The following is a 21,738-nucleotide window of genomic DNA, read 5'->3' on the forward strand; positions in this document are numbered from 1 at the left end:
CCACGGGTCTGCCTGGGGCCTGGTCCTGGGAGGGCACCAGGATTCCGCAGTCACTGGACAGACCCAGCCCATGGAGAGCACCGTGTGACACTCGCCTTCTGGCCAGACACCTGGGCACGTATACCTCCAGCCCACTACACACACCGCCTGCCCCACCAGTCCTGGGCAGTGAGGGCCCAACCTGCTTTTTAGCCCCGGCCCTGGGGCTGCCACTTAGTAAGCAGATCCTCATCCAGCACGGTGGGTCCCAGTTCTCCATGCCCTCCATGAGGCCAGATGCTCTGGACACCCACTGGGCCACTTCCAGTCCCTAGCACCACCTCTCTTCAGAGCTGGCAGCACCCAGAGGAGGTGAGGGGCTATGGGATTGCAGTAGGGCACAGGGGAGGGCCCAGGACCATGCTCCTGAATTTCTGCCCTGTGCCCCGCAAGGTGCAGACAGCTAGAAGGCCTTTCCAGGAGCTCAATGCAAGGGCAGTCATTGGTCGTCACTTTCCTCAATAGGGGGTTAGGAGTAACACAGGCCCTTACTTACAGGATGGCGTAATGTTTACGTCATTGGACTCCCACATAATTGACCGCGGTTCGAGTCCTGGGCCTGACGACTTAAAATTCATGCCAGCCATGTGTGCGTGTGTGCCTAAAATCCCGAGAGGAGACTAGAGGAAAAGGGATTGTGGTGTGGCCATCCCCGAGGGGGGGCAATTTCTCACTTTCTGTCTTTTCAGCAACTGCACGCACCCTATAGCGAAAGTCTCTCTCTAAAAAATAGGGGGTTAACTCTTGCTTTTTGGAACTGTTCAAGGATCCATGATGTGTGAACCAGCCGGAGCGTGGTGACTAAGGTGGATGGATCCTACATGGCCGGCCATGTGGTTCAAGTCCCAGACCTGGTGCCCTGAAACACGCCATGCACCGGGTGCATGCATGCTCAAAATATCCTGAGGGGATGGAGGAGAAGGGATTGCAGCATGGCCATTATCCCTGGAGGGTGCTTTCTCACTTGCTCTCTGTCCAGTGAGCGCACGCACCCTAATGGCAAAATTTAAAAAAAGAAATAAAAGGATCCAGTGACGTGTTAGTGCCGGGGACGGCCAGAGTGCTCAGCCCGAGAGCTGACTGTGCCATCAGTGTCAGTGCTCTCACCCTTACCCGGTGAGGTAACAGACATGATTTTGTCTGGAGCAACCTTATGATATGGAGGAGAGTCAAGGGTTGGCCTCTGACAGCAGAGTGGGGTTCTGGCAGGAGGAGGCCCACCTGGAGGAGTCAGCAGTGCGTGTGGCCAGGACAAGGACAGCACACCCTGTTTTGGCCAGCCGAGGGGGACCAGCCATCCTCGTCTGCCCAGGACGGTCTCAGATTTTGCACTAAGTCCCCATGTTGAGGAGCCCCCCCAGTCCCAGGCTAGCAGTTGGGCTCCCTAGAGGGAACACAGGGCACTTCTCATGACCAGCCTGGCATTGGGTCACATGTCCCTTTGGCTGAGTGCAGAGGCTGAAACACCATGTTCCCTCCGCTGATGGGACACTCTCGGAATGTCCCTCCTGGATGGTAACAGCATCACCCTTTGTTGCTCCAAAGCGCAGATCCTTAGCCCCAGGGACCAGGGATTCGCTTTCACCCCCAGGCCTTTGCATACTGTGCTCTCCACCTGGCACACTTTTCACTTCCCCGGGGACAGGCCACGTTCTCCAAGACACCTTCCCTGACTCTCATACAAGCACATTGGGGCGTGTGCTCCAGAGCGCCCTCTAGTGTCCCATTAGTGTCCTTGGGCCGACAGCACCACAGTCGTGGCTTTCAATAGCAGAAATTGATTCCCTCACAATTGTGGAGGCTCTCTCCAAAGACTCCAGGGAGAATCTGTTCCATGCCTTTCTTTTAGCTTCTAGTGTTGCCAGCAACCTATGATGTTTCTTTATTTTATTTTGTTTTATTTTATTGTAGTAAAAAGCAAGTATCTGTGCATGACAATGAGAGGGAGAGAGAAACAGGCACCCTGGGCACGGTCTTGTCACGCCTCAATCCCCTTCCCCTTCCCCTTCCCCTCCAGCTCATCCTGATCTTGGGTTCTGGGGCCAGCAGATGGCATAGCAGCCACATTGCTGGACTCCCACATGACCGACTGCAGTTCAAGTCCTGGACCCAGTGGCTTGAAATCATGCTTAGTGCATGTACACACATGCCCACAATCCCAAGAAGAGAATGGCAGAGAAGGGACTGCGGCATGGCCATTTACCCAGAGGGTGATTTCTCACTTTCTCTCTCACAGTCTCTGTCTCTCTGGCGAGTGCATGTGCCATAAGGCAGAAACCTCTAAAAGAAAAAAAAAAGAGATCCTGGCCGCTTGCATGTGCGCTTGGCAAGTACCAGGGTGACCGGGGTTGGGACCTGTGGTTGGCCATGTGCCTTCCAGCACCACCGAGGCTGGGTCCGCAGTGTCCCTTGGCTTGTAAATGCATCACTCTAATCCCCACTCCTTTCTTTTTCTTTTTTTAATTTACTAGAGGGTAGGCGTGCTTGCTGGGGAGAAGCAAAGAGAGAGGGAACACAGAGAAAGTGAAAATGGCCCCCCCATGGGGGACGGTTACACCAAAAACCCTTCTCTTTTTCTCCTTGTGGGATTTTGGGCACACATGCACACATACCCAGTGTGGTTTTCAAGTCACCAGGTCCAGGACTCGAACTGCATTGGTTGTGTGGGAGCCAGCTGCCCTAACCACCACACCTCCACTGGCCCACTGCTCCTGTCTTTACATGGGGCTTTCTCTGTGAGTCTGTGTCTCTTTTTCCTTTCTTATAAGGACATTGGTGGTGTATGATCTCATTTTAAATTGACCCCATCTACAAAGATCCTGTTTCCTAGTAATGTCACATTTGTAGGTTCTGGGAGTGAAGACACCAGCGTATTTCTGGAGGTTTAGTTCAAGCCTTAACACACATCCTCGTGCTTGTCAGGAAATACCTGATGGGTGAAGAAGGAGCCAGTGCTGCTGGGAGGCATCTCTCACCCCCATGGGACCTTGACCCGACCCAAGGCCTTGCCGGGCCGGGTCCCTGTGGTAGTCTCAGCACACTGAGAAGAGGGTTGGGAGAAGCTGACGATTGAACGAGGAGCAGGAGGAAGTGCCCCACCTGTGGGCCCATTGCTACCTTCTGTGCTCAGAAATGCTTGGAAGGACCTTGGGGTAAGAGGCTAGGTCTGGAAGGGGCTGAACCTAGGGAGTTTCTCAGGCCAGGCTGGAATTTTTAGTTTTGCTATGAGGTGTGTATGCTTGCTGGAGAGAAAGAGAGGGGAAGTGAGAAATCACTCTCCAGTCAGGATGGCCACACTGCAACCCCTTTTCCTCCATTCTCTTCTTAGGATTTTAGGCACACATATATACACGCAAGGCGTGTTTTTTTTGTTTGTTTTTTTGGTTTTTTTTGGAGATGTTTTCTCTATAGGGCGTGTGCGCTCACCAGACAGACAGAGAGAGACATAGAGACAGAAAGCGAGAAATCCCCCCCCTGGGGGGATGGTCATGCCGCAATCCCTTCTCCTCCATTCTCTTCTTAGGATTTTAGGCACACATATATACACGCAAGGCGTGTTTTTTTTGTTTGTTTTTTTGGTTTTTTTTGGAGATGTTTTCTCTATAGGGCGTGTGCGCTCACCAGACAGACAGAGAGAGACATAGAGACAGAAAGCGAGAAATCCCCCCCCTGGGGGGATGGTCATGCCGCAATCCCTTCTCCTCCATTCTCCTCTCGGGATCTTGGGCACGCATGCACACGCGCCCGGCGTGAGTTTTAAGCCACCGGGCCTGAGACGCAAACCGCGGTCGACTACGTGGGAGTCCAGCGACATAGCCATTACGCTAACTGCTGGTTCCCCCACCAGGCGGGATTTTCAAGTCACTGGATCTAAGACTCAACCCACACAGTCGACCATGCGGGATCCAGCTGCCTTAACCTGCATGCCACCAGCTGGCCCGGTGCTTATTTCTTATAAGCAGCTGTCTCCTTATGGAACTCCCTTGGGGGGATGGACAGGATGATTGGAGGAGGCTGGAGCTGGGTTTTCTTATTACCTCATGTCGCTTAGGATCTGGTAAAATGAGAGCAGGCCCTGTTAAGAAAAACATACTGAGGGAACCAGATGGTGGGTAACAGCTAAACGCAATGCTTCGTGAGGTGCTCCTACATGAGGAGGTTCCCAGTTTAAGTCTGGAGACCTCCCACAGAACATGGGGCACACGTGTGCCCACAGTCTGGAGCTAGCTGAGACTGAGGATGGATCGTGATGTCGTGACCCTGTTGGGAATGTCTCTCTCCATCTCTCTTACTCTTTGTCTCATGGAAGAAACAAATAAATTTTAAGAAGGAAGAAAGACTGCTTTGAATGCTCTGGTATATTTAAAAGTGGTTATGTTACCCCCCCCCCGCCACGTCCAGAAATATTAGGGGATTTTCTCCAATATTCACCATGAGAACCTAAGTGCAGAGGGCTGTAATGGGTGAAGTGGTGGCATGCAAGGACAGATGGACAAATGAAAGCAGAGAGTAGAAATTCTAAGCAAGAATCAAACAGACACAGCAGAGAGCAAAAACACTGCAATAGAAATGAAGAACGCCTCTGATGGACTCCTTGGTAGACCGGGCCGGCTAAGGAAAAAATCTCTGAGCTTGAAAGTATGTCAATAAAATTTCCAAAACTCAGGCCAGCCCTGTGGCCTAGTGATCAAGGGAACCGGCTCCCACGTGGCCAACCATGATTCAAATTCTGGCCCAGCAGCTTGGAAATTATACCGTGTACATGTGTGTGCGCCCAAAATCATGCAGGATGAAGAAATGGAGGGGAAGGGATCGAAGTGTGACCAGGCCCTGTTGGAGGGTGCTTTCTCTTTTGCCCTCTCTCTCTGGTGAACACACACATCATCTGGCAATTAAAAAAGAAAAAAATAAGAGACATTTCCAAAACTGAAAATCAAAGACTGAAGACTGGAAAAAACGAAACAGGATATCCAAGAATTGTAGGACAGCTACAAAAGATACAACATACATGTATTGGGGGTACCCGAAGGAGAAGAAAGAGAGAAGGAAACAGAAGCAATATTTGAAGAACTAATGACTTAAGATTCTCCCCCAAATTCATATCAGACACCAAACCACAGATCCAGGAAGCTTATAGAATACCAACCAGAGTAAATGCTAACAACAAACCATATACCTTGGCATATTATATTCAAATTTCAGAAAATCAAAGATAAAGAAAAAATCTTAAAAGAAGCAACGAGGGACCAGCAGTTAGCGTAATGACTATGTCGCTGGACTCTCACGTAGTTGACCGTGGTTCAAGTCCCGGACCCGGCGGCTTCACGCCGGGTGCGTGTGCGTGCGTGCCCAAGATCCCGAGAGGAGAATGGAGGAGAAGGGATTGTGGCGTGGCCATCCTCCCTGGGGGGTGATTTCTTGCTTTCTGTCTCTCTGTCTCTCTCTGTCTCTGGCGAGCGCACGTGCCCTATAGCAAAAACCTCTCCAAAAAAAAAAAGAAGAAGCAATGAAAAAAACAGGCGAAACAAAACTCTACTCTCAAAGTGGGCACCTAGGCAGATGGGTTCCCCAGGCAATGACACTCTCTCCTCCAGGACCCTACCCTGGGCCCTGGGAGCTGGATTATTCAGTCCTTGCTGCAGGTTCAGGTGGCCCTACTCCACCTGTGCAACCTGCTCAGGGCAGATCCGTGCCTCCTCAGGCTGGCACGTGTAGGGAGGTCTGAGCAGACCATGGTGCCTTCAGCCTCTGTGCTTTGAGGGCAGCCCTTGGGAGTGGGCCGTGGGGCCCTGGGTGGAGGTGCCAGAGCACAGCCTCATTCCATGCTGTGAAGTGGGTGGGTTCCATTGCAGCCCTGCAATGGATGGGGAAATGTGTACACCGACTGGGTGTTGTACCCTAGGAAGGCGTCTCTAACTTTTTGTACTTGTAATAATGGTATCTGTGAATGCTTTCGTCTTCCTCCTCCTCTTCCTCCTCTTCTTCTTCCTCTTCTTCTTCAGAATTACTTATTTAATTTTACTTATTATTTAATTTTCTATAGGGCACATTCGCTCACCAGAGAGAGAAAGAATGAGAAAGCAAGCCTCCTGGTGTGGGACTCAAACCATGGTTGGCCATGTGGGAGTCCAGTGCCTTAACCATAATGCCACCTGCTGGACCCACTTTCTTCTTTTTTTATGATAGTCCTTATATTTTAGAGATACATTCTAACACATTTATGATGTAATACCTGGGATTTGCTTCTAAATGATTCAGATAGAGCAGGTGGGAAATTAGATGGGAGTAGAGATGGAGCAAGATGGGCCTTTACTGAGGCTTGGAGTTCCCTGTCCTGGACTCTACTTTTAGGTATGTTCAAGATGTCCCGCACCCATGAAGTAGAAGTCAGAGCCACTACACAGACGGGGGCTGGGTCCCTGATGACTGAGGAACCATCCTTAACCTGTAGGTTCAGTTCACAAGACAAAAAGAGAGAGAATTGACCCTTGTTTAATCTAGAGTTATTTTTGGGGCCGGCAGGTGGCATAATGTTTATGTCGCTGGACTCCCACATAGTCGACTGTGATTTGAGTCTCGGAACCGGCAGCTTAAAACTCAGGCTGGGCATGTGTGCATGCGTGCCCAAAATTCCAAGAGAATGGAGGAGAAGGGATTACGCTGTGGCCATTTCTTGCTTTTTGTCCCTGTGTCTCTCTGGTAAGTGTACATGCCCTATAGCAAGAATCTCTCTTTAAAAAAAAAAACATCTAGTGTTATTTTGGCTTTCTTTTCATTTGTAGCAAATCTCGTCTTAACTGATACTGTCAGTGCTCTCAGCTGATAAGCACCAAGAGCTCTGCTGTGGTTGAGCAAGTTGTAGTGAGGTACAACGCGCCACGGGGAGCCGGGGCGTCTCAGCACGAGGGTGTTAGAACGCCTGTGCTATCTGGACTTGGGTGATGCTGCCGAGGAAGCAGGGTTTCGCTCTGGCTGAGTGCTTTCAGGAGCAGGGGTAGTCTCACGGTTGGGAGCTCAGTCGTTCTATTTATAGGGAGGGCAGGCCGGAGCAAGGACGAAGCCACGCGTGGTGAAGAAGCACCGTCACTCACCTCTGCCAGGACATACGGTGCTTGGCACTTGGTGGCAGTGTCTTTGCCTGTGCTCAGACTTATTAATGGGGTGGCCTTGGTTTATTTATTTATTTATTGCCTAGGGCGTGTGCTTAGCCGGAGACAGAGGGAAAGTGAGAAACACCCCCCCCCCCCGGGACTGGATACACTGCATTCCTTTCTCTTCCATTCTCCTCCTGGGATTTGGGGCACGCAGGCACACACGCCCGGTGGGTTTTCTCTCTCTCTTTCTCTCTTTCTTTTAATTCAAATGAACATTCACTCAGTCTGTATTAAATAGGACACAGCTAAGACATGCCTCGCTTCCATCCTCACACAATGCACACTGCCCAGCCTAGGGTCTTGCCATCTCCCCTCAGCTGTGCCCACCCTGTGTTTCGTTTTCCCGTTTTGAGATCTCAGCAGTGTAATGGGGGGCTTGTTCTGAAGTTCAGGATCTTCTCATGAAGTGACAGCAGAGCGAGAGTCACAGCGCATGGAGAATCTGCTTCCTTTTAAACCTCCGTGAGATGGATCTCTCCCTGAAGGAGTCAAGGCTTCTTCCATAAAGCTGGAGGTCACTGACTCCAGGTCACTGGGGAAAACCTCCGTGTTCTCCAGGTACAGGTGTGAGGGCACCTCCTGGGCTGAGGTCAAGTTTAGGTCAACATAGCGGTCAAGCGACTGGTCTAACTCAGTGGACTCCTGTGAGTAAGCAGAGGGTCTAGGTTGATGAGCCCCTTGGGACTGATGGTTACACCAAAGCCGACAGCTAGTCCTTGGTCACGGGTCGTTCGTCAGAGATGTGTGGGGAAGGGCAGAGCAGACCAGGGCCATCCTGAGCATGGGGGGCTCTGGGAGGCAGGAGGCTGGGAACTGAGCAGTGGGAACTGAGCAGGCTGAGCCGGTGGGACAGACCTGGAGTGAGCCCCCGGTGTGATTTTCAAGCTGCTGGGTCTGGGACTTGAGCCGTGGTTGACCGTGTGGGAGTTTAGCACTTTAACCACCATGCCACAAGTGGCCTTGTTTTCTTCTTGATTTATCATGGTTGGAGAGCGGCCTTGTTGGATGCTGGTGCTCAACAGGAGGGCTCCAAGCCCATTCTGTGGGTGCCAGGCCAGCTCCCGGGTGCTAGAGGCTGCTTTTCTCTCCTAAACTCTCACACTAAGAAGGCCCAAGGCCTCTTTCTCATGTGTTTGGGTTTTGTTGTTGTTGTTGTTATTGTTGGTTTTTTGGGTTTTTTTGAGAGGTTTTCGCTATAGGGCGCGTGCGCTCGCCAGACAGACAGAGAGAGACATAGAGACAGAAAGCGAGAAATCACCCCCCAGAGGGGATGGCCACACCGCAATCCCTTCTCCTCCATTCTCCTCTCGGGATCTTGGGCATGCACGCACACGTGCCCGGCGTGAGTTTTAAGCCACTGGGTCCGGGACGTGAACCGTGGTCGACTACGTGGGAGTCCAGCGACATAGCCATTACGCTAACTGCTGGCTCCCTTATTGTTGGTTTTAATAGTGCGCATGTGCACACATACGAGAGAGAGAAGCACCTCCACAGGGTCTGGTCGCACCGCTGTCCCCTGCCTCCAGGCCTGCAGCCTTGGATCTCAGGCATTCACACCCGTGTCCAGCGTATTTCAGGGATTCTAATTGTGATTGCCATGTGGGATCCAGCTTCTTTGGAGCAACTCTACCCTGGTGCCACAGACCATTGCTTAAGTCCCGAGTGTTTGCCATGTACCCACGGCTCTGTTAGATGGGAGGTGAGGTCCGTCCCAGCTCACTTCCTGCTGCTGTCCCTTTGGTTGCTCTGCTCCAGCCATACCGTTTCTATCTGTCATTTGTCCCCCAATATCCCTTCTCTTCTCCTTTTTTTTTTTTTTTTTTTTTTTTGAGAGGTTTTTGCCTTAGAGTGTTTGCACTTGCTTGAGAGAGAGAAAGAGAGACAGACACAATGAGAGGGTAAGTGAGAAACCACCCCCCCAGAGGGGATGGCCTCACCACAATCCCTTCTCCTTCATTCTTCTCCTGGGATTTTGGGTATGCACACACACACACCCAGCATGATTTTCAAGCCAATGGGTCCAGGACTTGAACTGTGATTGGCCATGTGGGAGTCCAGCAATGTAACCACTATGCCATCTGTTGATCCCTCCCCTCTCTGTTATAGCAGGGTCAGAAAACTTTCTGTAAAGAGCCACAACAAAGATTTCAGTTTCTACAGGACTTGTTGCAAGGTCTCAATTCTGCTGCTGTAGCACAAAAGAAGCCTCAGGCGATATGTTAAAAATCTGAGGGTGACTATGTACCAGAAACACTTTATTCATTTATTTATTTATCGGGGAGGTTTTTGCTATAGGGCACATGCACTCACCAGAGAGACAGAGAGAAAGAAAGTGAGAAATCACCCTCCGGGGTATGGCCACATCACAATCCCTTCTCCTCCATTCTCCTCTCAGGATCTTGAGCACACACTTGGCATAAGTTTAAGCCACCGGGTCCAGGACTAGACCCACGGTCGACTACATGGGAGTCCAGTGACGTAGCCATTACACCAACTGCTGGTCCCAACACTATATTTATTAACACAGGCGGCAGGCTGAATCTGGCCCACGAGTCCTGGTTGCCCACCCCAGTTCTGTGGTGATATTAATAGACCCTTCCATTTTTAGCCAGTGTTCCCAGACTAATATTTCCCAGCTTTCCTTGCAACTACATATGGCCACGTGACTGAGCTCTGACCAATGAAGCACAATCCGAAGTGGTATGTGGCTGGCCCTCCCCTCTTTCTCCTTCCTCTTTCTTTGGATGGAAGGAGGCGTTGGACTGTGTGAGTAACAGCGATAGTCTGGTGGTGGTGGAAGACCAAGGTGGGAGTCTGGAACTTCGGAGATTATACTTTTCCAAAGATAGAGGAAATGGTGTGTCCCATGCCACGAGCTCTTCTCATAGTGTGACTTTGGTACGCATCCCGTGCAGCAGTGCCATCTCTGCCCCCCACCATGCTCAATGCCTTCACCCATGGAGTACGCCAGTAGTGACGGTGGGTGGCTTCCAAGGCTAGTTCGAACAATACCTTTCACTTCCACTTTGTTCTCTTGGGATGTTCACTCTCGGAACTCAGCCCCCACGTCAGGAGGAAGCCTGTGGAAAGGCCCCTGCGGAGAGGAGCAAGACTCCCAGGCCTAATCCCCTGCTGAGCTCCCAGCTAACAGCAAGGTCAGCTGGCCAGCCGCGTAACTGGGCTGTCTTGGAAGTGCTCCAGCACCCACCCAGTCACTTCAGCTGATACTAGGTGGAGCAGATCTGTGCTGTCTCCACCATGCCCTGCCCAAATTGTACATCTGTAAGCAAAAGAAATGATTGCAGTTGTGTTAAGCAGTAAGTTTGGGTGTGTTGGATATGTAGCAATATTGTACCATTGGAATCCCAATTTCATAATCGGAGCCACCATGGCAGCTCCACTTTTTTTATGGAGAGGTTTTCGCCATAGGGCGCATGTGCTCGCCAGAAAGACAGAGAAAGACAGATAGAAAGCGAGAAATCATCCCCCAGGGAGGATGGCCGTGCCGCAATCCCTTCTCCTCCATTCTCCTCTCGGGATCTTGGGCACGCACGAACACGCGCCTGGTGTCCGGTGTGAGTTTTAAGCCACCTGGTACGGGACTTGAACCGCAGTCGACTACGTGGGAGTCCAGCGACATAGCCATTATGCTAACTGCTGGTCCCATCCATTTTTTCATGAGGAAGAATCTGTACGGTTTAAGAAATTGCATTCGGACCTCTGCTGTCTGAACCTGCATCTTTACTAACGTCCTGTCTCAGGGCCTTCGCACTTGCTGCTCCCTCTGCCTGGCATGCTCTTCCAAGTGTGCACCTGGCCACTTCCTTACCTATCAGGAAAGCATACCTTGAACTCCCACCATAATAAAGTAGCACCCTTGCCTGCTATTTCCTTTCCCTGTTTTATGCTTCCTCGTAACACGTATCACCACCTGATACGCCGTCTGTTTCTTCGTGTTTGTTCGATGCTGTGTCCCTCATTGGAATACAAGGTGCCAGAGGGCAGGGACGGGTCTGTCTTATTCAGATAGTCTGCAGCGCCTGCTCGGCACGTAGCAGGTGTTCAATAAGCCTGTGCTGAATGGTGCCAACGCCTGACCCCCTGTGCTTTCCCCAACACTTCCTGTGCCTTGCTGCATCATCATCCCCTGGGACAGTGATTTGTGACCCAAGAGGCCCAATGCCATTTTTTTTTAAAACTTGCCAGAGTGCACATGCACTTGCCAAAAAGAGGGCTAGAGAGAGGGAGGGATAGTCAGTGAGGCAATGGGTTTGGGGAGGCATAGTCATGACGCAATCCCAGCTCCATTTCTTCACCCTGTAGGGATCTGGAGCATGCCCACACATGCATCCTGTGTATTTTCAGAGCTGCCAAGGCCAGGATTCGAGCTATGGTTGGCCATGTGGGACCCAGCTCACTTAAACTCTAGGCAATGGGGCCAGCCCCCCCCAACATCTTTTTTAAAATGAGTGTATTGTAATGTCCGCTTTGTTATCCAGAAATACATTAAATAGATGTTGTAGCCTCTAACTTCACTCTTTTACTGCACAGGAGGAAAATCGCGTGCCATCTTTTTCATTTTTAATTTGCTATAGGGTGTGCGTGCTTGCTAGAGACAGAGAGAGAGAGAGAGAGAAATCACACCTCGGGGAGATGGCCATGCTGCAGTCCCTTCTCCATTCTCCTCTTTGGATTTTGGGCACGCACACACATGTGCCTGGCATGATTTTCTAGCTACCAGGTCTGGGACTCAAACTGTGCCCCTGACCATGTGGGATCCAGTGCCTTAACCTCCATGCCACCTGCTGGCTCGCCCGATTCTTACCTTGCTCTCCTATAGGTAGAGAGCTTTTTTCCTCTCGGGCTCCTTTGAAGGTTTTAAGCCATGGTTCTCTGAAACGCCAGTACGACATGCCCAGGCGTAGCTCCCGGTTGGCATCACCCTATAGGAAAGCACTTGGCACATAGTGACCACATCGTCGCTCCCGTTAGCGCCTTGTGTGGGGGACCCAAGTCCTGAGCTCACCCGTTTTCTGGCAGCGCTCTCTCCTCCCTGCCTCTGCCCCCAGAGGAGAAGCCGGCCGTGCCCCGTGAGGCATGATCAGGAAAGCAGCGGCCATCCGTATGTGCCTGGTGGGGCCCCTATGGGGAAAGAAGGCTGGACCCTCGCCCTCCCGGTCCTTGCACCAGACTGTAAGTGCTCTAGCCCAACGCTCTGCTCCCTGCATGACCTGGGGCTCCTGGGAACTGCCTGGCCATGGCTTTCAAGCCTTGCATGAGCCTCCTCTTTTAGGAAGTCTTCCCTGACTGCGCCTGGATGTGGGCCCTCCCCTTGCCCTTGCTTCTAAACCTCATAGCTCTGCATCCTAATAGTCTGCTTGGGTGCTGCTGTCTGCCCCTCATCCCCGTGCCCAGCCCACACCCCGCACGCTGCAGGTGCTCAGTAAAGTTGGCCGAATAAGCCCAGGAAGAGGCACTGTCCTCATTTATTCAGGCACTGTGTGACGGAACGGAGGTGAAAGTCGCTCCTTTGTGCACCCGTAAAGGGTCCTCACCGTTATTTCTATTTCTTCCCCAAACCCATTCAGCTGCACTCACCTCCTGTGTCCCTCCCCCAGTCTGTGCACCTTCGCCTCCCCCAGCCTGCCCCCAAATCTTCTCCTATTCCCCATCTCCCTCTTACTGTTCCTGACTCATCTTCACTTTTTTTCTTTCTTCTTTTTTTTTTTGGAGAGATTTTTGCTATAGGGCACGTGCGCTCGCCAGAAAGAGAGAGACAGAAAGACAGAAAGCAAGAAATCACCCCCCGGGGGAATGGCCATGCTGCGATCCCTTCTCCTCCATTCTCTTCTCGGGATCTTGGGCATGCACACACACGCGCCCGGCGTGAGTTTAAGCCACCGGGTCCGGGACTCGAACCACAGTTGACTATATGGGAGTTCAGCGACATAGCCATTACACTAACTGCTGGCCCCTCATCTTCACTTTTTTTTTTTTTAAAGAATTCTTTATTTTAATTTTTCTTAAAGAATTATTTTATTTAACTTTATTTATTTATTTATTCATTTGTTTATTTCAGTTTGACCAGAGAGGGACAGAGAGAGAGAGAAAGTGAGAAAGCAAGCCACCAGGTCTAGGACCTGAACCGTGTTTGGCCATGTGGGAATCCAGCACCTTTAACCACCATGCCACCTGCCGACTCCTTTTTTTATTTTATTTTATTTATTATTACTACTATTATTATGTTTTAATTTTCTATAGGGCATATGCTCTCACCAGCGAGAGAGAGATTGAGAGAGAGAGAGAAAGGGGAAGTGAGAAAGCAAGCTGCCAGGTCTGGGACTAGAACCACCGTCAGCCACATGGGAGTCCAGCACCTAAACCGCCATGCCACCTGCTGACCCAATTTTACTATTTTTTTTTTCTTTTTATGGAGAGGTTTCTTTTGCCATAGGGCGTGTGCACTTTGCCAGAAAGAGAGATACAGAGAGACAGAAAGCGAGAAATCACCCCCCTAGGGGGGATGGCCACGCCGCAATCCCTTCTCCTCCATTCTCCTCTCAGGACCTTGGGCACGCACGTACATGCGCCCGGCATGAGTTTAAGCCACTGGGTCCAGGACTCGAACCGAGGTCGACTACATGGGAGTCCAGCAGCACAGCCATCGCGCTAACTGCTGGTCCCATCTTTACTATTTTTTAAAAGCTTATTTCTTCCATGAACGAGAGAGAGAACCCCCTCCCCACGACAAGGTCCTGCCCCAGGCTCAGCTCAGTTCAGGGCACGTGTGTGCCCAGCATTCTCAGGGAGGTCTCCAGGCGCAAACCTAGAACCTTCCCATGTGAGAGCCTCGCAGAGCGTCACGTTTGCGCTGCATCACTGCCCCACGCCATCATTCAGTCTGAGGACTCCTCCTCTCAAAAGCGAGTCCATCATGCCATCCATAGTCAGGTCCACTGCCAGACGAAGGGCAAAGGGGGTCAGACGGTGACACACAGGTGCACTGTGATGCTCTGCGAGGCGTGCCCACAGGGGCAGGTTCTGGGTCCGATCCAGAGCCCTCCCTGAGTACACCAGGCACACGCGTGCTCATCGTTGAGGACTGGCTGAGGCTGGGCTGGATCATGGTGTCAAGGTCCTGCTGGGCATGCAGACTCTGTCTCTGTCTCTGTCTCTCTGTCTCCCCCACTCATGGAAGCAACAAATAGCCACAATTTAAAAAAGAGGGAAAGGAGTGACAAACTGATGCTATAGATTGCAAGACACACCCAAACTCAGAGAAGGTAGAACGCGTACATGCTATAGCAAAACCGGCCAAATAGGTGTGCTCACCGTACTAACTCAGAAACAGAAAAGCACACACAGGGCATGAAAGTCACCTGGAATTTCACCACTCGGAGAGAAAGAGAAAGCATTTGTGTGTGTGTGCATGTGTGTATTCTTTTAAGGATTTTTCCACAGGGCATGTGCATTCGCAGGAGAGAAACAGAGAGGGACAGTGAGAGGAAAAGTGAGAAATCCCCCCACGCCGGGGGGCAGGGGAGACAGCCCTGCCTCAGTCCCTTCTCCATTCTCTTCCAGGGATTTTGGGCACGCAAGCACATGTGCTCAGTGTGACCTTTCAAGTCACTGGGTCTGGGACTCGGAACGCAGTCAGCCATGCGGGAGTCCAGTGCTATAACCACTACACTGCTGGCCCCACATTTTGATGTATTTTCTTCCGGTCTTTTTTCCCTACTCGTATGTGGTCATTAAAATTGTGTGTGTGTGTACAAATACATATTAGAGCGTTTTTTCCTTTGGCAAAGCAGAACCATCCTGCCCATGCGACTCTGGAGCCTGCCTCACTGACATCAGTGAGTCACAGTAATAAACATCCCCACAGCAGGCTTTACTCCCACTTTTAGTTTTCACCATAGGGCATGTGTATGTGTGCATCCCGGAGAGAGACAGAGAGGGAAGTGAGAAATCACCCTCAGGGGCAGTAACCACACTCCCTTCTCCTTATCCTCCTCTTGGGATTTTGGGAATGCATGCACACACACTCAGTGTGATTTTCAAGCCTACGGGCCTGGGACTTGAACCATGGTTGGCCATGTGGGAGTCCAGCACCTTACCTACCATGCCACCATTGGGCCCTCTCCTACGTTTATTATTATTTTAGAGATTTTTGCCTTAGGGTGCGTGTGTTCACCAGAGAGACAGAGACAGTGAGGGGAAAAGTGAAAAATCACTCCCCGGGGGGGTGGTCATGCCACAATCCCTTCTCCTTCATTCTCCTTCCAGGATCTTGGGCACGCACGCACACGCACCCAACGTTACTTTCAAGCCACCGGGTCTGGGACTTGAACTACAGTCAGTCCGGTGGGAGTCCAGCGGTGTAACAGCTACGCCATCTGCTGGCCCCCTTCTACTTTTTTTTTAATCATAAAAATGAAGCATTTATTTTAGAAAATAAGAAAAATATAATGAAGAAAATAAAAAGCGTCTGTTAGCCAATCAACCAAAGACAGTCGTCACTAAGATTTTGGTTACGACATGGTTTTCTCCGGCAGGGATCACGTGGCTCTGCACGATTTTAGCCTATACTGAAAGCCAGGCCTGATGGTGGTATCTGGGATTCAGTGATGGACCAGGGCTGCCTAGCACCCTCGTGGCTAAGGACCCACAAGACGCCAGGCCCCCGCTGGATCTTCACTGACCCTCACGTCAGCAGGACTCCCATCCTTTGGAGAACTGTGATGGTCCAGGGTACCCCTCCATAGTAACCCCCCAAGGCAGGGGGCCTCATGGTGACTCCCCCCATTGCAGCCACCCTGCTTGGGCTCTTGGCCTGCTTCTCCACTGACCTGGGGCCGGTCCCTGAGCCCCTCTGCACCTCCGTGTCCTCATCTGTGAGGTGGGGATTATCATGGCAGCTCTAGGGAAGGCACGTGGGGCCTGAGAGGATCTCAAGCTACGGGAGGAGATAACTGCTGGCCACAGCAGGTGGCCTAGGAGGTTAGGGGCTGGCACCACCACCTGCTAGGCTGTGGGGACTGGCACATCCCAGCAGCGGGAGTTATGGTGACCCCCAAGCCCATGCTCCTGCTGTGCTGACAGGAGACTGAGACCAGGACTCGGGGCTTAGCTAGATTTTACGCCCCTGTGGGTGACAGGGAGCTGACCTGTTAGGAACACAGGGAGGGGAGGCCTGGCTGGGTGTGAGGACCCCAAGCCCCTCCCAGGACAGAGCGAGTGTGCCCCTCACTAGGGTTAGAACATAGCCTTGTGTCAAACAGGCCTGAGTGTGAGGGTATTCGTGGTGGACCTGAATAGCCCGTCACTCCCCCACTCACCCTCCATTTTCTCATAGGCGAAGTGGGCCCAGCCAGATCTTTGGGAGAATCGAATGAGCGCCCAGGGAGACCTCTGCGAACAGAAGCTGTTGCTGTCACGGCCCCACCTTCCCCTTCCTACACCTCCGCTCAGCCTCCAGCCCGCCCTGGGTCAAACTTTCACCTGGTTAGGGACCAGCAGTTGGCGTAATGGCTATGTCGCTGGACTCCCATTGTAGTCGACCATTGTTTGAGTCACGGACCCTGTGGCTTAAACTTGCTGAGCGCGTGTGCGTGCCCAAGATCCGGAGAGGAGAATGGAGGAGAAGGGATTGCGGCGTGGCCATCCCCCCTGGGGGGTGATTTCTCGCTTTCTGTCTCTGTCTCTCTGTCTTTCTGGCGAGCACATGCGCCCTATAGCAAAAACCTCTCAAAAAAAATCCTTTCACCTGGTTAGGGCAGGGCTGTCTCAGAACAGATCCGGCGCACTCGCCAGGCAGTCCTTGCCGGTGGGGAAATTGAGGCCGGGAAGGGGAAGGGCCAGGAGAGGGGCCTGGTGGGCACTGGAGGGAGGCAAGCTGGGGCCTGCCTCGCTATCAGAGTGCGGATCAGCCTCCTCCCTAGGAGTGGGCGTGGGCGGACCGGGTGCTGGCTCAGTGCTGGCCCGCGGCACCTGGACCACTCCAGCGCTGACCTCGCTCCCGCTCTGTCGTCTCCAGCTCACCATGGCCAAGCAGCTGCAGGCACGGAGGCTGAACGGCATAGACCACAACCCCTGGTGAGCCAGCTGGGCAGGGGAGCTGTATGGGTGACCCTTGGGCATGGGTCGGCCATCCCCTGGTTTACAGTGACTCAGGTATCCGGGACAGGTGCCACACCCGTAGGGCTTTGGGAGGGTGGGTGAAAGGCGGTCTAACAGCAAAGGCCAGCTCCCGGGCTCCACGCCAAGGGCTTTCCCCAGATGCCCACCTTCACCTTCATACCCAGGAAGACCCACTGAGCTAAGGAGGCGAGGCCTAAGATGCAGGCGACCCAGCAGCTCTCGCCGGCCCCTCTCAGAGCTCATCTTCGCTTCCGCCTTCTCTAGTACAGAAGACACGCGGTCTCCATTGTTACTAGTGATTCGTGGGCGCGGCGGGAACCAGAGAGGGTCCGTCATCTTCCCCACTTCCCTTTCGACCAGGCCCGTGGAGGCCTCTCTGTGCCTTCTTTCTCCTGCCACCTCTGTACTTAAAAATGTGTATTGGCTTTTGTTTTTGGTTTTTATAGACAGAGATTTTTGCTATAGTCCAGAGAGCCCAAAAGCAAGAAGTCACCCCCCTGGGGGATTGGCCACACTGTGATACCTTCCCTCCAGTCTCTTCTCAGGATCTTGGACACACATGCACATGCACCCAGCTTGAGTTTTAAACTGCTGGGTCCAGGACTCGAACTGTGGTCAACGACGTAGCAGTCCATTACACCATCTGCTAGTCTTGACTTTTTTTTTTTAAGAATTATTTATTTTCCTTCCTTCCTTCCCCCTTTCCTTCATTCCTTCTTTCCTTCTTTTCTTCCCTTCTTTCCTTTTGACCAGAGAGAGAGAGGGCAAGTGAGAAAATAAGCCACCAGGTCTGGAACTCAAACTGCCATCAGCCATGTGGCTATGTTGCTGGATGCCCATGTAGTCTACCGTGGTTTGAGTCCCGGACCCGGTGGCTTAAACTCACGCCTGGCGCGTGTGCATCCAAGATCCCGAGAGGAGAATGGAGGAGAAGGAGGGATTGCAGTGTGCCCACCCCCTTGGGGGGTGATTTCTCGCTTTCTGTCTCTCTGTCTCTCTGTCTTTCTGGGAAGCACATGTGCCCTACAGCAAAAACCTCTCAAAAAAATTTTTTTAAGACATAAATGGCATTTATTGTTATATAAATTCAACTCAGCCAAGTCTGACCCCTCTGCTCCCAACTAGCCCAGAGCTAGACCGGCCTCCTCCTCTGGCCTCCTGGTCTCGCTGTGTCCCTGAACAGTTGGCCACCAGCGGGGGCAGGAGCAAGCAGACCCTGTGGCTTAAACTTGCTGAGCGCGTGTGCGTGCCCAAGATCCGGAGAGGAGAATGGAGGAGAAGGGATTGCGGCGTGGCCATCCCCCCTGGGGGGTGATTTCTCGCTTTCTGTCTCTGTCTCTCTGTCTTTCTGGCGAGCACATGCGCCCTATAGCAAAAACCTCTCAAAAAAAATCCTTTCACCTGGTTAGGGCAGGGCTGTCTCAGAACAGATCCGGCGCACTCGCCAGGCAGTCCTTGCCGGTGGGGAAATTGAGGCCGGGAAGGGGAAGGGCCAGGAGAGGGGCCTGGTGGGCACTGGAGGGAGGCAAGCTGGGGCCTGCCTCGCTATCAGAGTGCGGATCAGCCTCCTCCCTAGGAGTGGGCGTGGGCGGACCGGGTGCTGGCTCAGTGCTGGCCCGCGGCACCTGGACCACTCCAGCGCTGACCTCGCTCCCGCTCTGTCGTCTCCAGCTCACCATGGCCAAGCAGCTGCAGGCACGGAGGCTGAACGGCATAGACCACAACCCCTGGTGAGCCAGCTGGGCAGGGGAGCTGTATGGGTGACCCTTGGGCATGGGTCGGCCATCCCCTGGTTTACAGTGACTCAGGTATCCGGGACAGGTGCCACACCCGTAGGGCTTTGGGAGGGTGGGTGAAAGGCGGTCTAACAGCAAAGGCCAGCTCCCGGGCTCCACGCCAAGGGCTTTCCCCAGATGCCCACCTTCACCTTCATACCCAGGAAGACCCACTGAGCTAAGGAGGCGAGGCCTAAGATGCAGGCGACCCAGCAGCTCTCGCCGGCCCCTCTCAGAGCTCATCTTCGCTTCCGCCTTCTCTAGTACAGAAGACACGCGGTCTCCATTGTTACTAGTGATTCGTGGGCGCGGCGGGAACCAGAGAGGGTCCGTCATCTTCCCCACTTCCCTTTCGACCAGGCCCGTGGAGGCCTCTCTGTGCCTTCTTTCTCCTGCCACCTCTGTACTTAAAAATGTGTATTGGCTTTTGTTTTTGGTTTTTATAGACAGAGATTTTTGCTATAGTCCAGAGAGCCCAAAAGCAAGAAGTCACCCCCCTGGGGGATTGGCCACACTGTGATACCTTCCCTCCAGTCTCTTCTCAGGATCTTGGACACACATGCACATGCACCCAGCTTGAGTTTTAAACTGCTGGGTCCAGGACTCGAACTGTGGTCAACGACGTAGCAGTCCATTACACCATCTGCTAGTCTTGACTTTTTTTTTTTAAGAATTATTTATTTTCCTTTCTTCCTTCCCCCTTTCCTTCATTCCTTCTTTCCTTCTTTTCTTCCCTTCTTTCCTTTTGACCAGAGAGAGAGAGGGCAAGTGAGAAAATAAGCCACCAGGTCTGGAACTCAAACTGCCATCAGCCATGTGGCTATGTTGCTGGATGCCCATGTAGTCTACCGTGGTTTGAGTTCCCGACCCGGGGGCTTAAACTCACGCCTGGCGCGTGTGCATCCAAGATCCCGAGAGGAGAATGGAGGAGAAGGAGGGATTGCAGTGTGCCCACCCCCTTGGGGGGTGATTTCTCGCTTTCTGTCTCTCTGAGTGTGCCCACCCCCTTGGGGGGGGATTTCTCGCTTTCTGTCTCTCTGTCTCTCTGTCTTTCTGGGAAGCACATGTGCCCTACAGCAAAAACCTCTCAAAAAAATTTTTTTAAGACATAAATGGCATTTATTGTTATATAAATTCAACTCAGCCAAGTCTGACCCCTCTGCTCCCAACTAGCCCAGAGCTAGACCGGCCTCCTCCTCTGGCCTCCTGGTCTCGCTGTGTCCCTGAACAGTTGGCCACCAGCGGGGGCAGGAGCAAGCCTGTCGAGGACCAGAGATGGAGGGTTCCGGTGCTGGTGGGGCCCAGATCTGTCCAGGTTGGGTCAAGTGAATGCACTGCTTCAGACAGACGTGGACAGCAAGCCGGCCACGCCTCATGCCTGGGAGACCAGACCCTGACGAGTCGTCAGCCTTGTACCCAACTGTGCCCCAAGCAGGCCTTGCCTTACGGGCCACAGCGAAGGGGCTGTGAGCAGAGGGGTTCGGACTGTGGGGTGACAAACGCACCAGCCGTCATGAAATCGGAAGGCTGGAGAGGGTGGCTGTGAGAGCCCTTGTTGCAGTCAGCTGCACTCAGGAGGAAATGGGGTCCCACGTTTGTGCTCTGCAGGCCTGCGATGGGAAGGCGTCTCACTCTGGGTCCTGCCATGACGCGGTGCCCAGCCCAGCCGGCCACAGAGCCCGGGACTGGCCATCGCCCTCACGCTGAGCACCAGGCCAGGGCCAGGCGTTGGCTGTCCAGTTATTCAGAATGGACCTCCTGAGTGCTCACCATGCCCCGGAGGCAGAAGTCCGGGGCGGGGGCCCAGAGCCAGCTGTCCATCTTTTACCCAGGGTGGAGTTAGGCCAACTGTCCAGCGAGTATGACGTCATCAACTTGGGCCAGGGCTTCCCCGACTTTGCGCCCCCGGACTTCGCCATGGAAGCCTTTCGGCGTGCGGTCAGCGGAGACTTCATGCTCAACCAGTACACCAGGGCATTCGTGAGTCTCTCGGCCCTCCTGGGGCCCGGGGCGGGGGGCAGCAGGCCTGCGGGTGTCAAGCTGTGGGGTGTCACGGCTCACGGGGTGGAGCCCAAGCGTGTCCTCTGTCCCATGGCCTAGTGGGGAAGGGACAAAGCCAGTAATGACAAGGGCAGCTGAATGTGCTGTGATGGAGAGGTAGGCAGAGTGGGAGCAGGACAGGAGTGAGACTCTAGGTTGGGAGGAGACTGGGGAAGCTTCCCGGAGGAGGCCATATAGAAGCGAGCCCTGAAAGGCAAGCTACTGAATGGATCAGCCCCTGAACCCACATGGCCACATGGTAGATACCTGCCAACGCTTGGACTAGAATTACGCCTTTTGCTCTTGTTGGGTTTTGTTTGTTTGTTTGTTTTGAAAGGTTTTTGCTATAGGGAGCATGCGCTCACCAGAGAGACAGAGAGACAGAAAGTGAGAAATCACCCCCCCGGGTGGATGGCCACGCCGCAATCCCTTCTCCACTCTCCTTTCAGGATCTTGGGCACACACGCACATGCACCCGGCCTGAGTTTAAGCCATCGGGTCCGGGACTCGAACCACGGTTGCTGGGAGTCCAGCAACATAGCCATTACGCCAATTGCTGGCCCCACGTTGTTCCGTTTTTTGGTTTTTTT

The 21,738-nt window shown here is 52.8% G+C and overlaps 1 protein-coding gene across 15 annotated transcripts in view; it reads left to right on the forward strand.

Moving 5' to 3' along the window:
- Nucleotides 1-21,738, forward strand: part of KYAT1 (kynurenine aminotransferase 1) — a 45,824-nt gene that overhangs the window by 17,100 nt on the left and 6,986 nt on the right. For 5 of the 15 annotated variants that reach the window (XM_006153968.3, XM_027774011.1, XM_006153974.2 and 2 more), the window contains 2 exons: nucleotides 17,230-17,288; nucleotides 20,941-21,088. In XM_006153968.3, coding sequence (XP_006154030.1) covers nucleotides 17,230-17,288; nucleotides 20,941-21,088 — 207 coding nt within the window. Of the gene's footprint in view, nucleotides 1-12,233; nucleotides 12,387-16,548; nucleotides 16,698-17,229; nucleotides 17,289-18,709; nucleotides 19,142-20,940; nucleotides 21,089-21,738 lie in introns of those variants that run through there. The other 10 variants (XM_027774009.1, XM_014589963.2, XM_014589965.2 and 7 more) reach the window with 6 other exon arrangements.

The sequence above is a fragment of the Tupaia chinensis genome, unplaced genomic scaffold, assembly GCF_000334495.1.
Source record: "Tupaia chinensis unplaced genomic scaffold, TupChi_1.0 Scaffold000394_1, whole genome shotgun sequence".
NCBI classification, from domain to species: Eukaryota; Metazoa; Chordata; class Mammalia; order Scandentia; family Tupaiidae; genus Tupaia; species Tupaia belangeri.